This window comes from Sphaeramia orbicularis, unplaced genomic scaffold (genome assembly GCF_902148855.1).
Source record: "Sphaeramia orbicularis unplaced genomic scaffold, fSphaOr1.1, whole genome shotgun sequence".
NCBI lineage: Eukaryota > Metazoa > Chordata > Actinopteri > Kurtiformes > Apogonidae > Sphaeramia > Sphaeramia orbicularis.
The window spans coordinates 489,847-505,055 of record NW_021941450.1 but is presented as its reverse complement, the minus strand read 5'-3'; the positions used below and the strand labels follow the sequence as shown (position 1 = coordinate 505,055).

At 44.6% G+C, this 15,209-nt stretch overlaps 1 protein-coding gene across 1 annotated transcript in view; it reads right to left on the bottom strand.

Moving 5' to 3' along the window:
- The window catches only part of LOC115415788 (partitioning defective 3 homolog), a gene marked incomplete at its 3' end in the record, with an annotated part of 98,072 nt that extends 83,730 nt beyond the window's left edge, over window positions 1-14,342 (bottom strand). The window contains exons 1-4 of the mRNA XM_030129426.1: window positions 14,169-14,342; window positions 10,984-11,075; window positions 7,895-7,978; window positions 645-770 (exon numbers count right to left, since the gene is read on the bottom strand). Coding sequence (XP_029985286.1) covers window positions 645-770; window positions 7,895-7,978; window positions 10,984-11,075; window positions 14,169-14,342 — 476 coding nt within the window. The remainder of the gene's footprint in view (window positions 1-644; window positions 771-7,894; window positions 7,979-10,983; window positions 11,076-14,168) is intronic.
- Window positions 14,343-15,209: the final 867 nt, after the last annotated feature.

Sequence of the window (15,209 nt, the reverse complement as noted above, 5' to 3'; positions counted from 1 at the left end):
TTATACAGACAGGTGAGGAGTTACACACAGACAGGTGAGGAGTTACACACAGACAGGTGAGGAGTTAAACACAGACAGGTGAGGAGTTAAACACAGACAGGTGAGGAGTTAAACACAGACAGGTGAGGAGTTAAACACAGACAGGTGAGGAGTTACACACAGACAGGTGAGGAGTTATACAGACAGGTGAGGAGTTAAACACAGACAGGTGAGGAGACACACACAGACAGGTGAGGAGTTAAACACAGACAGGTGAGGAGCTCAGTACGGACAGGTTAGCATTAGCATTAGCTTAGCGCAGTGCCAGGCAGTGCAGCCTGTGCAGTGTCAGGACAGAGGATCATACAAAGACTGAGGACCAGAGGAGGAGGAAGCAGCAGAGGGAGGACAGGAAAGGTTCAGGTGTCAATCAAACAGAGGTCCAGATGCCACTGCCGAGCTGTCTTATTGTTCAAAGCAGATATGAACTCTGGGAGCTGTAGTCTTACTGTTCAAACAGATATGAATTGTGGGAGCTGTAGTCTTACTGTTCAAACAGATATGAATTGTGGGAGCTGTAGTCTTACTGTTCAAGCAGATATGAATTGTGGGAGCTGTAGTCTTACTGTTCAAACAGATATGAATTGTGGGAGCTGTAGTCTTACTGTTCAAAGCGGATGTTGCGCAGGTCTCCGTTGTTGATGCGGACGATGCAGTCGTTCTCCTGGAACAGGCCCTGCTGCTCCGCTTTGCCTCCACGCTCCAAACGCTTGACCAACAAGCCCAGAGTCCTGCAACGGTCAACAGGTAGAGTCAGGATGGGGGGGGGGGGGGTCATCAGCTGCTCCCACACCAAACACAGGCCTGAACACTAATCCACTAATCCAACCCAGTGGAAGTGCTGCTGGGTCTGCTTTTTGCTGATCATCCACAGGTGCTCTTTGGAAACTTGTGGTGTGTCTGGTTATTTAGTCTAACAAATCTGCATAAACATGCTAGATTTCAAAAAATATTCCAAGGCACACTGTAGGATTTGTGTCAAAATAAAATGCCTTTATTACTTCATGGCAATCTTTAAAATACAGCCAACATGTTGTGACCTCTGGTCTGCATCAGGGCTTTTTTCACCAGTGACTTACACACCTGCATACAAGCACTGGGAGGAGGGAGGGAAACAAACTAAAAGAAAAAAAAGAATACATACACACATATATACGCGTATAAAAAAAAAACAGTAATTTAAATAAATAAATAAATAAATAAATAAATAAATAAAAATATAAAAAAAACAACAACCCAAAACAAAAAAACAACATAGTAATTAATAAAAAATAAGTACAAATAAAAGTAAATACAAATAAAAAGATCCCTGAATACACAACAGGCCTGAATACACTCAATGTTACACACACACACACACACACACACACACACACACCCTTCAACAGGTACACTGTCATCTGTAGGACTAAGACAAGCCCAGAACTCAGAGTCCTGGTGGATCTGCCCCCCCGCCCACAGACCAGCCACTGTCAGTCCTGGGGGGTTTATTAGTCTTTCCTAGTCTTTATTAGTAGTTATTAGTCTTTGTTAGTCTTTATTAGTCATTATTAGTCTTTGTTGGTCATTATTAGTCTTTATTAGTCTCTGTTAGTCTTTGTTAGTCATTATTAGTCATTATTAGTCTTTCCTAGTCTTTGTTAGTCTTTGTCAGTCTTTATTAGTCTTTGTTAGTCTTTGTTAGTCTTTCCTAGTCTTTATTAGTCGTTGTTAGTCTTTCCTAGTCTTTGTTAGTCATTATTAGTCTTTGCTAGTCTTTACTAGTCTTTGTTAGTCATTATTAGTCCCTGCTAGTCTTTGTTAGTCCTTACTAGTCTTTATTAGTCTTTGTTAGTCATGATTAGTCTTTGTTAGTCTTTACTAGTCTTTATTAGTCTTTGTTAGTCATAATTAGTCTTTGTTAGTCTTTACTAGTCTTTCCTAGTCTTTATTAGTCTTTACTAATCTTTATTAGTCTTTCCTAGTCTTTATTAGTCTTTGTCAGTCTTTGTTAGTCTTTACTAGTCTTTATTAGTCTTTGTTAGTCTTTCCTAGTCTTTGTTAGTCTTTACTAATCTTTATTAATCTTTGTTAGTCTTTCCTAGTCTTTAGTAGTCTTTGTCAGTCTTTGTTAGTCTTTACTAGTCTTTATTAGTCTTTCCTAGTCTTTATTAGTCTTTACTAGTCTTTCCTAGTCTTTATTAGTCTTTACTAATCTTTATTAGTCTTTCCTAGTCTTTATTAGTCTTTGTCAGTCTTTGTTAGTCTTTACTAGTCTTTATTAGTCTTTGGTAGTCTTTCCTAGTCTTTGTTAGTCTTTACTAATCTTTATTAATCTTTGTTAGTCTTTCCTAGTCTTTAGTAGTCTTTGTCAGTCTTTGTTAGTCTTTACTAGTCTTTATTAGTCTTTCCTAGTCTTTATTAGTCTTTGTTAGTCTTTACTAATCTTTATTAGTCTTTCCTAGTCTTTATTAGTCTTTGTCAGTCTTTCCTACTGACCTACTGGACTGAACCCTGCCCTGTTTGGACAGTCCTGTCATACACACACACACACACACACAGTTGTGTGTTTTTCATGGGGGTCTCAGTGGAACCCTGAAGGCCTGGTTCAGGACCTGGTTCACAAACGGCCTCTGTGAGTTTATTTAAACCAGATGGGGACATTCCAGGGATTCCACCAAAGCTGGGTTCATCTGTGTGTGTGTGTGTGTGTGTGTGTGTGTGTGTGTAGGTGTGTGTGTGTGTGTGTGTGTATAGGTGTGTGTGTGTGTGTTTGTGTGTGTGGTCAGTGTATCCATTCATTCATATAAACTTGCTGTGACACCAGTCCCACACAAATATGACAGAAACTGGAAAACACAAACAACTGTGATTGATCACTGTACACTGGCAAATGGGTTCAGGATGTGAACTGTGTGTGTGTGTGTGTGTGTATGTATGTGTGTGTTTTCAGGGCTTCAGAACACTCACATCTGTAACAGAGTTCATTCCACACATTCCTTTGTGGTGTCTGTGTGAAATCACTTCATTACTTTCATAAACCTGACACCACACACACACACACACACCCAGTCTCAGTCTGCGCTCCGTCCATTCAGGCCTATTCCTGTGTGTGCAGCTGAAGGAGCTCACAGGGTCGTTTACTTATTCAACGTCTAAAAGCTTTCAACCACTTCACTTTTCCAGAGCTGGAGTGAAAAGACAAAACAAAAAGAGCTCAGAATACGCAGTGGAACTGTGTCACAGTCAACGTTCTATAAAGGCGTCCATACACTGTGGTTTTACAGACCATTTGTCACTGGTGCTTCTGTTTGTGGATGGGTCCAGATGTTCCTCTAATGGTGTGTGGTTCTTGGTGCAGTGGACATGGGCTAAGGAGAAGACATGAACACCTCACCACCACCTCACCACCACCTCACCACCAGCAGTCGTGTGTTCGACAGGAAAACGCAGCTGTTTGAAATCCTGCTCACTCCTGGTGAGGGTATGGCACTGTCAAAGCACTGCCACGAGCCCATGGGCCTCAGATTCTCACACTGTGCCAATACAATAATAGCTACTGTAAGCTAATGCTAAGCTAATGCTAAGCTAACTCTAAGCTAACAGTAGCTGTCTATTGTCCTAGTGCAGTTTATCTGTTGCATCTTCCCTCTCGTTCCCTTCGCTGTAGGACTGACAGCCCATACTGTCCACGTCTGGACAAACAAGTCCTGCACAAACACGTGGTCGTCTTTTCTTCTGTTTTCATTCCCCACAGATAATGGCACATGTTACCAAAGCAGCTCGTTGGTTTGTGTTTAGCACTACCATCTGGTGACTCACACCAATACACAATCGTCTATGCACTTCCAGGTTCCTTGGTATTTTAACCTTGTATTTCCAGATCCAACACTGGAACTTGTGGTGCATCTCTGGTGTATGGTCCTACAGTGTGGTGCGTCCTCTGGTGTATGGTCCTACAGTGTGGTGCATCCTCTGGTGTATGGTCCTACAGTGTGGTGCATCCTCTGGTGTATGGTCCTACAGTGTGGTGCGTCCTCTGGTGCATGGTCCTACAGTGTGGTGCGTCCTCTGGTGCATGGTCCTACAGTGTGGTGCTTCCTCTGGTGTATGGTTCTACAGTGTGGTGCTTCCTCTGGTGTATGGTCCTACAGTGTGGTGCGTCCTCTGGTGTATGGGTCTACAGTGTGGAGCTTCCTCTGGTGTATGGTCCTACAGTGTGGTGCGTCCTCTGGTGTACGGTCCTACAGTGTGGTGCGTCCTCTGGTGTATGGTTCTACAGTGTGGTGCGTCCTCTGGTGTATGGTTCTACAGTGTGGTGCGTCCTCTGGTGTATGGTTCTACAGTGTGGTGCTTCCTCTGGTGTATGGTCCTACACTGTGGTGCTTCCTCTGGTGTATGGTTCTACAGTGTGGTGCTTCCTCTGGTGTATGGTCCTACAGTGTGGTGCGTCCTCTGGTGTATGGGTCTACAGTGTGGAGCTTCCTCTGGTGTATGGTCCTACAGTGTGGTGCGTTCTCTGGTGTATGGTCCTACAGTGTGGTGCGTCCTCTGGTGTATGGTTCTACAGTGTGGTGCGTCCTCTGGTGTATGGTCCTACAGTGTGGTGCGTCCTCTGGTGTATGGTTCTACAAGTGTGGTGCGTCCTCTGGTGTATGGTTCTACAGTGTGGTGCGTCCTCTGGTGTATGGTTCTACAGTGTGGTGCATCCTCTGGTGTATGGTCCTACAGTGTGAGCAGTCAGGTCACATACCAGCATCGGTCCGTACAGTGTGAGAACATGATTCGTGAGCCTGACTTTACCACTGATTCGCACAGTTTGAGATGGAGCTGCGTGCAACAATCAAAATAATCGCACAGTGTATGGACGCCTTAATCTAACACAGAGGAAACTCAAGTAACACAAACACACCTGAACACTGACCAGAGCCGGTGGACTACAACTATAAAAACTGACAGTAGAAATGAAAACAACAGCGGAATGAAAAATACAACGCTCTGAAAGTGTTTGAAGATGACAGACTGATCTACTGTTACTAAATCTGGGGTTGAATTCCCTAAAGCCTGAGTATGAGGCCCAGAGGAGGGATACACGTGGATTAAAACATGAATAAACACTGACAACTGAAGTTTGAAAGTATGAACTGAGGTACTGACACCAGGCTGAAAGTCCGGTCCTGTTAACAGTGACACCAGGGTGAGCACCAAACAGAAAGTCCAACAGAAAGTCCAACGGAAAGTCCGACAGAAAGTCCAACAGGAAGTCAAAAAGGAAGTCCAACAGGAAGTCAAGAAGAAAGTCCAAAAGAAAGTCCAACACAAAGTCCAACGGAAAGTCCAACAGGAAGTCAAAAACAAAGTCCAACACAAAGTCCAACACAAAGTCCAACGGAAAGTCCAACAGGAAGTCAAAAAGAAAGTCCAACAGAAAGTCCAACAGGAAGTCAAAAAGAAAGTCCAATGGAAGTCCAACAGGAAGTCCAACAGACAGTCCAACAGAAAATCAAGAAGAAAGTCCAACAGAAAGTCAAAAAGAAAGTCCAAATGTAAGTCCAAAAGAAAGTTAAAAAGAAAGTCCAAGAGAAAGTCCAAGTGAAAGTCTAACAGAAAGTCCAACAGAAAGTCCAGCAGAAAGTCAAGAAGAAAGTCCAACAGAAAGTCCAACAAAAAGTCCAACAAAAAGTCCAACAGAAAGTCCAAAAGGAAGTCAAAAGGAAGTCCAAAAGAAAGTCCAAAAGGAAGTCAAAAAGAAAGTCCAAAAGAAAGTCCAATGGAAAGTCCAACAGGAAGTCCAACAGACAGTCCAACAGAAAGTCAAAAAGAAAGTCCAAATGAAAGTCCAAAAGAAAGTTAAAAAGAAAGTCCAAGAGAAAGTCCAAGTGAAAGTCTAACAGAAAGTCACGAAGAAAGTCCAACAGAAAGTCCAGCAGAAAGTCAAGAAGAAAGTCCAACAGAAAGTCCAACAAAAAGTCCAACAGAAAGTCCAAAAGGAAGTGAAAAAGGAAGTCCAACAGAAAGTCCAAAAGGAAGTCAAAAAGAAAGTCCAGAGAAAGTCCAAGTGAAAGTCAAGAAGAAAGTCCAACAGAAAGTCCACCTAAACCAAGCAGATGAAGACACGTTCACTCCTTTACCTGAAATAAAAACTACCATCGACCCTGAAACATCATCAAATGAACTGGAATTAAAGGTCAGTTCAACTGTACATCATGTTTACTGTCATGTATTATGTCAACTTCTAGAACTTTCATTTGAATTTCATCTTTAAGTCTTTTATATAAAACCTGAAAAATGGTAAAAACTAAAACTGAATAAATCGAATTTAATCCTCAGAACAAAACCAAAAAAGGCTGCACAGAAAATGAACAGTGACATGAGAATAAACAGAAGAAAAAACCACAGACGTCTGCCTGGGACTGAGTACTTATTACGAACATCAAACTGACAATTGAGTTCTTTTCATAATAATAATGATCCATACCAAATTTAAATACTAACACATTTTAGACATTTTTATAAATATTACATTAACATTATATTAAATTCACATTGTGCTAAAGGTGTATATATTTAATGTCAAACTAGTCTGAGTCTGTCAACACTTCAACTGTGGATTTACTGGAGATCAGTCTCTCAAACAGTAATTCAGTAATTTCAATAATTAAGTCACATTTTTTCACTGATCAAAGGTTCATTTATTAATTAACAACCATTTAATTAATTTTTTTTAGTAACAAAAGATGGCACTTTTCAGTTTATATTCTGCACAAAATGTTCTTATAAAGATGTGTCATTTTTTGTTATATATATTACAGTTACATACAGGGTGGGGAAGCAAAATGTACAATATTTTGAGGCAGGGATTGAAAGACAGTGTATGACCAATTAATTTACTGAAAGTCATGAGAATTTATTTGCCACAAGAAAATGTCCATAATAGAAAATGGTCTTATTCTATGTGTCCTCCTTCTTTCTCAATAACTGCCTTCACACGCTTCCTGAAACTTGCACAAGTGTTCCTCAAATATTGGGGTGACAACTTCTCCCATTCTTCTTTAATAGTATCTTCCAGACTTTCTGGTAATAGTTTTGCTCATAGTCATTCTCTTCTTTCCATTATAAACAGTCTTTATGGACACTCCAACTATTTTTGAAATCTCCTTTGGTGTGACGAGTGCATTCAGCAAATCACACACTCTTTGACGTTTGCTTTCCTGATTACTCATATGGGCAAAAGTTTGTGAAAAGGTATGGATAATAGTGTTAGGTATGATTATGACATCAGTATATGTTTGGGTTCAAAACAACTGACGTAGTGCCTGCTGAGAAAAAACAACTAAATGTTCAGTGTACATTTTGCTTCCCCACCCTGTATGCGTTGTTTGTTTACACAGTTTGTAAATATAAAAAGACACCTTTGGCACAGGAACATATTTGGACTGTTTTGTTTTTTTTCAGTCTAAACGCTAAAGTGAGAGTTGGGGGTACTGGGATAAAAAAAAGTCTATTTCAGGGGGTACTCTTCTGTAAAAATGTCTATTTCAGGGGGTACTCTGCTGGAAAAAGTCTATTTCAGGGGGTACTCCACTGTAAAAAGTGTATTTAAGGGGTACGCCGCTGTAAAAAGTTAGAGAACCACTGGTGTAGATCAAACAATTACAGCTGGAATAAAATGAAAACTAAACAAATAAAAATAAAAATATCAAATAAATTAAAATAAAATAAACAAAAAAAGTCAACCCAAATCAAAACCATCATTTCCCAGGTGAACTGAAGCCGTTTCAGACGTGTCGGACTCTTTGTGTCCTGGAATCGGGTCAACACCTCAGCTTCAGAGCGCTGACTTTGATTGACAGATGGATTGGTTTGTATTGATTACCTGCGGTCCCTCCCACTGAAAGGCACCACGTGGATCCCCAGGGGGCCACCGTCGTTTGACACCTCCACCAGTTTGACTATGTCTCTGGGAGACGGGGGGGGGGGGGTGACACCATGTGGGCGAGAAAGAAAAAAAAAAAAAAAGAGACAATAATAATGGAGGAAAGAATGATGACAAGTGATGCAAATCAATAACAAAAGGAAAATAAAGAAACAACAAAACGGCAAATTCAAAGTAATGACACACAAGTGAAGAATACAGTGGTCCCTCATTTATCGCGGGGGTTACCTTCTAAAAATAACCTGCAATAGGCGAAATCTGCAAAGTAGTCTGCCTAACTTCTCCCTTCCTTCAGTGTGTCCAGAAGTCCAGCTGTTTGTGCGATGGTTAGAATCTTCCTCTGCCTTTTGGGTGCGACCACAGGTGCCTTTATCGGCGCGGAACGTTTCGTCGACATTGTGGGTTTTGTCGGGGAGAAAACTCACAAACATACAGCACTTCAGAGTCACACTGCTAGAGTTCGAACATTTATGTAAATTTGGTGAGAAGAACTCATTCTGTACTGAACAGGAGACACGGCACAGAGGAGACGGACTGACAATGCTCTACAGTCCATTAGCCAATCAGGACGCAGAACACAACGTGTGTTCATATGCTGTACAAAAAAAAAAAGCATGCAAAATTGCACTAAAAAAAATCCACGAAACAGCAACGCCGCGAAAGGTGAACCGCGTTATAGTGAGGGACGACTGTGATCCAGAACAGTGAAGGTCATTGTGAACTCAAACACACACCAGGAGTCTATGTGTGACCTTTAGAAAATGACAGAACAGGTTTGTGAGGCGGTTCTGCACCAGTTGAGCTGTAAAACTAAGAAGGAACATGTGTGGAGCAACCACCTGGAACAGACTGAACAGCTGCGATTAAGTCTGAGAAAAACAGGAAGAAAGGATGGACAGAACACCAGAGGCATACCTGCAGATTAACTGGAAGCATGGGATGCACAGGAAATAACAACAGACACAGTGTTAATATCAGCAGGTGGAAGGGTTAGTGCGGAGCACAGCACCAACAGCTACACAAACAGTGTTAATGACAGGAGGTGGACAGGTTAGTGCGGAGCACAGCACCAACAGCTACACAAACAGTGTTAATAACAGGAGGTGGACGGGTTAGTGCGGAGCACAGCACCAACAGCTACACAAACAGTGTTAATGACAGGAGGTGGACAGGTTAGTGCGGAGCACAGCACCAACAGCTACACAAACAGTGTTAATAACAGGAGGTGGACGGGTTAGTGCGGAGCACAGCACCAACAGCTACACAAACAGTGTTAATAACAGGAGGTGGACGGGTTAGTGCGGAGCACAGCACCAACAGCTACACAAACAGTGTTAATGACAGGAGGTGGACAGGTTAGTGCGGAGCACAGCACCAACAGCTACACAAACAGTGTTAATGACAGGAGGTGGACAGGTTAGTGCGGAGCACAGCACCAACAGCTACACAACAGTGTTAATAACAGGAGGTGGACGGGTTAGTGCGGAGCCACAGCACCCAACAGCTACACAAACAGTGTTAATAACAGGAGGTGGACGGGTTAGTGCGGAGCACAGCACCACAAGCTACACAAACAGTGTTAATGACCGGAGGTGGACGGGTTAGTGCGGAGCACAGCACCAACAGCTACACAAACAGTGTTAATAGACCCTTTTCAGCCTGCGTCACATAATGTCGCGCTCATCTTGTCAACAGAAGCGGTGCTGTTCTCCAGAGGTTCTGACTGACAAAAGACCAGGTAGCAACCTGGTTAGCAAACTTTGACAAACTGTTCCCAGTATCAACATGTTCTGGTTGTTGTGTATACGGTTGTACGAATCGCTATTCCACCGGAGGATTCAAGTTTTATCAGATTCTGACAGGATCACAGCCATTTGAAAACAAACGGCGGCGTCTGTGTCTGCAGGCGATTTAAAGGCGTGGACTGGAATGAGGACTGGTGTCTGCAGCGCCCACTTTAGATCAGCTAAGGTTATCCATGTACTCTGTCATTTATGGAAAAGCCTTGTTTACATTAGTGAACTGTTATCTACAAAACCAACAACACCAAACTACAGGCTACTCACCCCCCCCCCCCCCCATACAGGTGCAGTTCACTGTGAGGACGGGACGTTTCTGGTTGGTTGATTTCCTAACCCAAGCTTCATACGTTGTTGTCTTGTGTCCTTGTCTGTCACTAGAGAGAACTTCCCATTTCAAAACACAAAACTGCAAATCTATGTCATGGTATTTGACGTCTGTACATGAGCACAGACAACGGATTCAGAAGCATCCAAAGACTTCTACGCTCACAGTTTCTCAACTAAATACATATATTTGTCCACTTGGTAACGTCTTCAACCCACTCGTTAATAGAACACAGATCTGGCAGTTGGACACCATTTGTCAAAGTCAACTTGTTCAGGTAACATTCGCGATCTTTAGTTGATAATCTTCTTGCATAGCTTGACAAGCTGTTGTTCTCCACCAATACTTTCGTTGCCAAATGTCTGCACATATGTTCTACGTCCTCATTGTGTACAAACAGAAAAAGGGTCTATAACAGGAGGTGGACGGGTAACTGCAGAGCAGAGCACCATCAGCTATACAAACTAAAGACAAAAGGATGGAAAGGAGGACCAAGAGCTGAACACCAGCCTCTGGACGAAAGAAAACCTAGATTAAAACAGATTTCCCTCTAGTTTATTTACAGCAGGTTTCCCTTTCGTTTATTGTGTTGGAAAAGCAGGAGCTGCGTTCCTTCACTCAACTGTTTTCATCGGTATAAACCTTTGGGTTCTGTCAATGGCTCCATTTTCCAAAACACTACTATTTCTTTCAAGTTGTGATCTGGAAAAAGCCTTCATCTGTCATTATTAATGAATAGTTACAAAAACACAGACTTCTGCAGTGACTCTTCAGAGCTTGCAACACTTTTCATTTCAGCATCAGTTTGAAACCAAAGCAGAAAAGGTGTGGGTTTGACCAGTGAACAGAAGAGCAGGGGTTAATGCAGGTTCTAGGACCTGGTCCAGTACTGACTGACTTACTCTAGAGACTGACGGGGGGTGTGGTCATACACGAGTCGGCCCGGCCCAACCGGCTCGATCCGCCCATTCTCCTCTCTCTGGCCATCGTCCTCCTGGAAAAAAGCACCAACGGACAAAAAGGACAAAAGGACAAAAAGGAGACCATTAGTCCATTGACAGCAATGAACACACCTGACACCGAGATATACATATACAGTACCGGTCCACAGTTTAGAACACCCCAAATGTTTTGTATTGAAATTCAAGCTGTTCCAGTCCAATGAAAAGCTGTAAATGGTACAAATGCCGTGTTTCCACTACATGGGACCGGCTCGACTCCACTCTGGTACCAGGTCCTATTCCAGACCGGTTCCACTCTGGTACCAGGTCCTATTCCAGACTGTTTCCCACTCTGGTACCAGGTCCTATTCCAGACCCTTTTCCATTCCAGATCCTCACTCTTTCCAGTCCCTGGTCGTCATAGCGATGCGGTGCGTTCCTTCTGTGTGCTCTGCTCACAGTTGCTGATAAACTCACTGGTTGCCTGTTGTCTGGTCAAACTCCTGCTGAATGTTTGCGTCTGAACCTCCTGGACAACCATGGTGTAGTTTTACAGACTGTCATCATGTGGATTCACCTACTGACAGATTTACTGGGAAAAGGGCGGGGCATACAGACCACTCTGACCAATCAGGGGTCTGCAGTGTTTACACAGTGTCACCTTTAGGATCTGGTCCCCAGTCCTGGAACCTCAGAGGAGGAGGTACCAAAAAACTAGTACCAGGTACCAGATCCCAGGTCCTTTTTTGTAATGGAAACGCAAAAAGGCCGAGTTGAGTCGAGCCGGTACCACGCAGTGGAAACGCGGCATAACCTTAACCCGTCCCAGAGCCGGACCCATGTCCTGGTGGATCCTCTTCTTTCAGGTGCTGAACCTGGATGTTGTCCGTGACACTGTGGGATTGGGTTTGTTTCTAAAAGCACAGATCTCTTTGTGGAGCTGAGCTGGAGGTGAGGTGCTAACCTGAACCTGCTGCAGCCAGGAGGACATGACTGGAGGAGGTCTGCCACAGCTGTAAAATACATGTCGTCTAGCAGAAGTGTCCAAACACCCTGAGAAAAAGTGTCCAACCACAAGAGAAGAAGTGTCCAAACACCCTGAGAAAAGTGTCCAAACACACAGAGAAGAAGTGTCCAAACACCCTGAGAAAAAGTGTCCAAACACACGGAGAAGAAGTGTCCAAACACACGGAGAAGAAGTGTCCAAACACACGGAGAAGAAGTGTCCAAACACACGGAGAAGAAGTGTCCAAACACCCTGAGAAAAAGTGTCCAAACACCCTGAGAAAAGTGTCCCAAACACACAGAGAAGAAGTGTCCAAACACACGGAGAAGAAGTGTCCAAACACACAGAGAGAAGTGTCCAAACACCAGAGAAGAAATGTCAAAACACACGGAGAAGAAGTGTCCAAACACAGAGAAGAAGTGTCCAAACACACGGAGAAGACGTGTCAAACACACAGAGAAGAAGTGTCCAACACCCTGAGAAAAAGTGTCCAAACACACAGAAAAGAAGTGCCAAACACACAGGAGAAGAAGTGTCCAAACACACGGAGAAGAATGTCCAAACACACAGCGAAGAGTGTCCAAACACACAGAGAAGAAGTGTCCAAAACACACAGAGAAGAAGTGTCCAAACACACAGAGAAGAAATGTCCAAACACACGGAGAAGAAGTGTCCAAACACAGAGAAGAAGTGTCCAAACACACGGAGAAGAAGTGTCCAAACACACAGAGAAGAAGTGTCCAAACACCCTGAGAAAAAGTGTCCAAACACACAGAGAAGACAGTGTCCCAAACACACGAGCCTTTTGTCTTCGCTGTTCAAGCTCAAACACAGACACTAAGACACAAGAGGAGGCGCTGGGAGCAAAGAGGAGAAACATGAGAAGAAGAAAAAAAGAAGGGTCATTAAAATTTAAGAGTGACACCAGAGAGGAGAGATGAGTACAAAGGAGGAGAAATGAGGAGAGAGGAGGAGAGAGGAGGACAGAGGAGGAGAGATTGAGGACCAGAGGAAGAGAGGAGGAGGAGAAATGAGGACAGAGGAGGAGAGGAGAGGAGAGAAATGAGGACAGAGGAGGAGAGATGAGGACAGAGGAGGAGAGATGAGGACAGAGGAGGAGAGAGGAGGACAGAGGAGGAGAGGAGGAGGAGAAATGAGGACAGAGGAGGAGAGATGAGGACAGGAGGAGGAGAGAGGAGGACAGCGGAGGAGCGATGAGGACAGAGGAGGAGAGAAGGGAGGACAAGAGGAGAAAGAAATGAGGGACAGAGGAGGAGAAATGAGAGCGAGAGGAGGAGAGGAGGATATAGGAGGAGGAGCAGAGAAGGACAGAGGAGGAGAGAGGAGGAGAATGAGGAGAGAGGAGGAGAGAGGACAGAGGAGGAGAAATGAGGAGATAGGAGGACAGAGGAGGAGAGAGGACAGAGGAGGACAGAGGAGGAGAAATGAGGAGAGTGGAGGACAGAGGAGGAGAAATGAGGACCGAGGAGGAGAGAGGACAGAGGAGGACAGAGGAGGAGAAAATGAGGAGAGAGGGAGAGAGGAGGAGAAATGAGGACAGAGGAGGAGAGAGGACAGAGGAGGACAGAGGAAGAGAAATGAGGAGAGAGGAGGACAGAGGAGGAGAAATGAGGACAGAGGAGGACAGAGCAGTGTCAGTGAAGGCCTCCTCAGCATCACCTGTTCATCAGTAGAAAATGAACCCCGTTACCGGTGTACAGTACTGTTGCTATGACCTGTGCACCTGGAGGACACACAGTGTGTGTGTCTGTGTGTGTGTGTGTGTGTGTCACCACAGGAAGGTCAGGACCACAGGCTACCTGTTAGCCACTGTTTAACTCACAGCGGACCTGTGTTTCACTAATCAAAGGGGCGGAAGCCACAGCAGACCTGTGTCATTAATCAAAGGGCTGGGAGCCAAAGCAGACATGAGTTGAATCTTCGGTTTGTGTTTTTACAGACTGTTGATCATATTATCGTGTACCTGTTTGATCAGATCCGATATTTATAATACTATATATTTTATTAGCTTTATTATAGTGTCGGTACGCTGTGAGGTGGCAGCCCCAAGACCATCCGACTATCCTGTGGAGGGCTAACCACCCACCCAGGGAGAAACCCCTTTTGTTACGAAACTGACCCAGAAAAAGAAGCCAGACTGCCCAACACAGTAACGGACCCCAGCCTGCCACTGGACCAACGAGTATGGATCAGCCTTCGTCATAGGACCCGTGTCGCCATATGGAATATCCAGGACACTCCTTCGCCCCGGAGCTGCACCCTGCTGTCTCGAGAGCTCTGCTGCTATAGCCATCTACCCTGGCAGGGCTCTGTGAAGTTCGATGGCAAGGCAATGGTTGAAACAACAGCAGGCAACTATTGCTACATCTGGAGTGGCCCCGAGAGACGGACAGGCTTTATGGCGTGGCACTGCCATCCCAAGGCCCTCCGTAGGAGCCTCATCAGCTGGACACCTCTGAGCGACAGACTGTTGTCGGCCCGCTTTCTCCACCAACACGGCAAGTTGACAGTAATTGTTGCTTTTGCCCCCACCAGATGTCGCTGATGAGGATGCGAAGGATGCCTTCTTCGACCAACTCCATCAGGCTGCCGGCCAGCCCCACCACACGACATCACCATCATCCTCACGGCTGCCAAAGCCACTCTGTCCAGCTATGATCGGCCCACAGGCTCACCTGTCAGAACAACTTTTGCAGACAGGTCCACAAACGACAATGGTAACCGCCTTCTCCTTCTCTGCCATCACAACAACCTCTGCGTCGTTGATACCTGGTTTCCTCATAAACTCACTCCATCACTGGACATGGTACAGCCCAGATGGCAGAACCAGGAAAGCGCTGACCATATCCTCATCTCTCGACACTGGAAGTCGTCTGTCACCAACTGCCGTGTGTACAGAGGAGCAGAGCTGGCAGCACTGCCCATCGTCTGCTGGTGGCCCATCTTAAGCTAAAGCTGCGAGCCAACCAGCACACCAAGACTCAGCCTCGCCTGGACTCCCTCTTACTCAGCGACCCCAACACATTCGCCATAGACTTCAGTTGCTCCATCCACCGTACCTTCGATGACCTGGCCTCTGACAAAGTGACCGCTGGACAACCTTCAAGAAGAGTGTCATCCAGTCAGCTCACAATGTCCTCGAAATGTTCACAATCTTCCC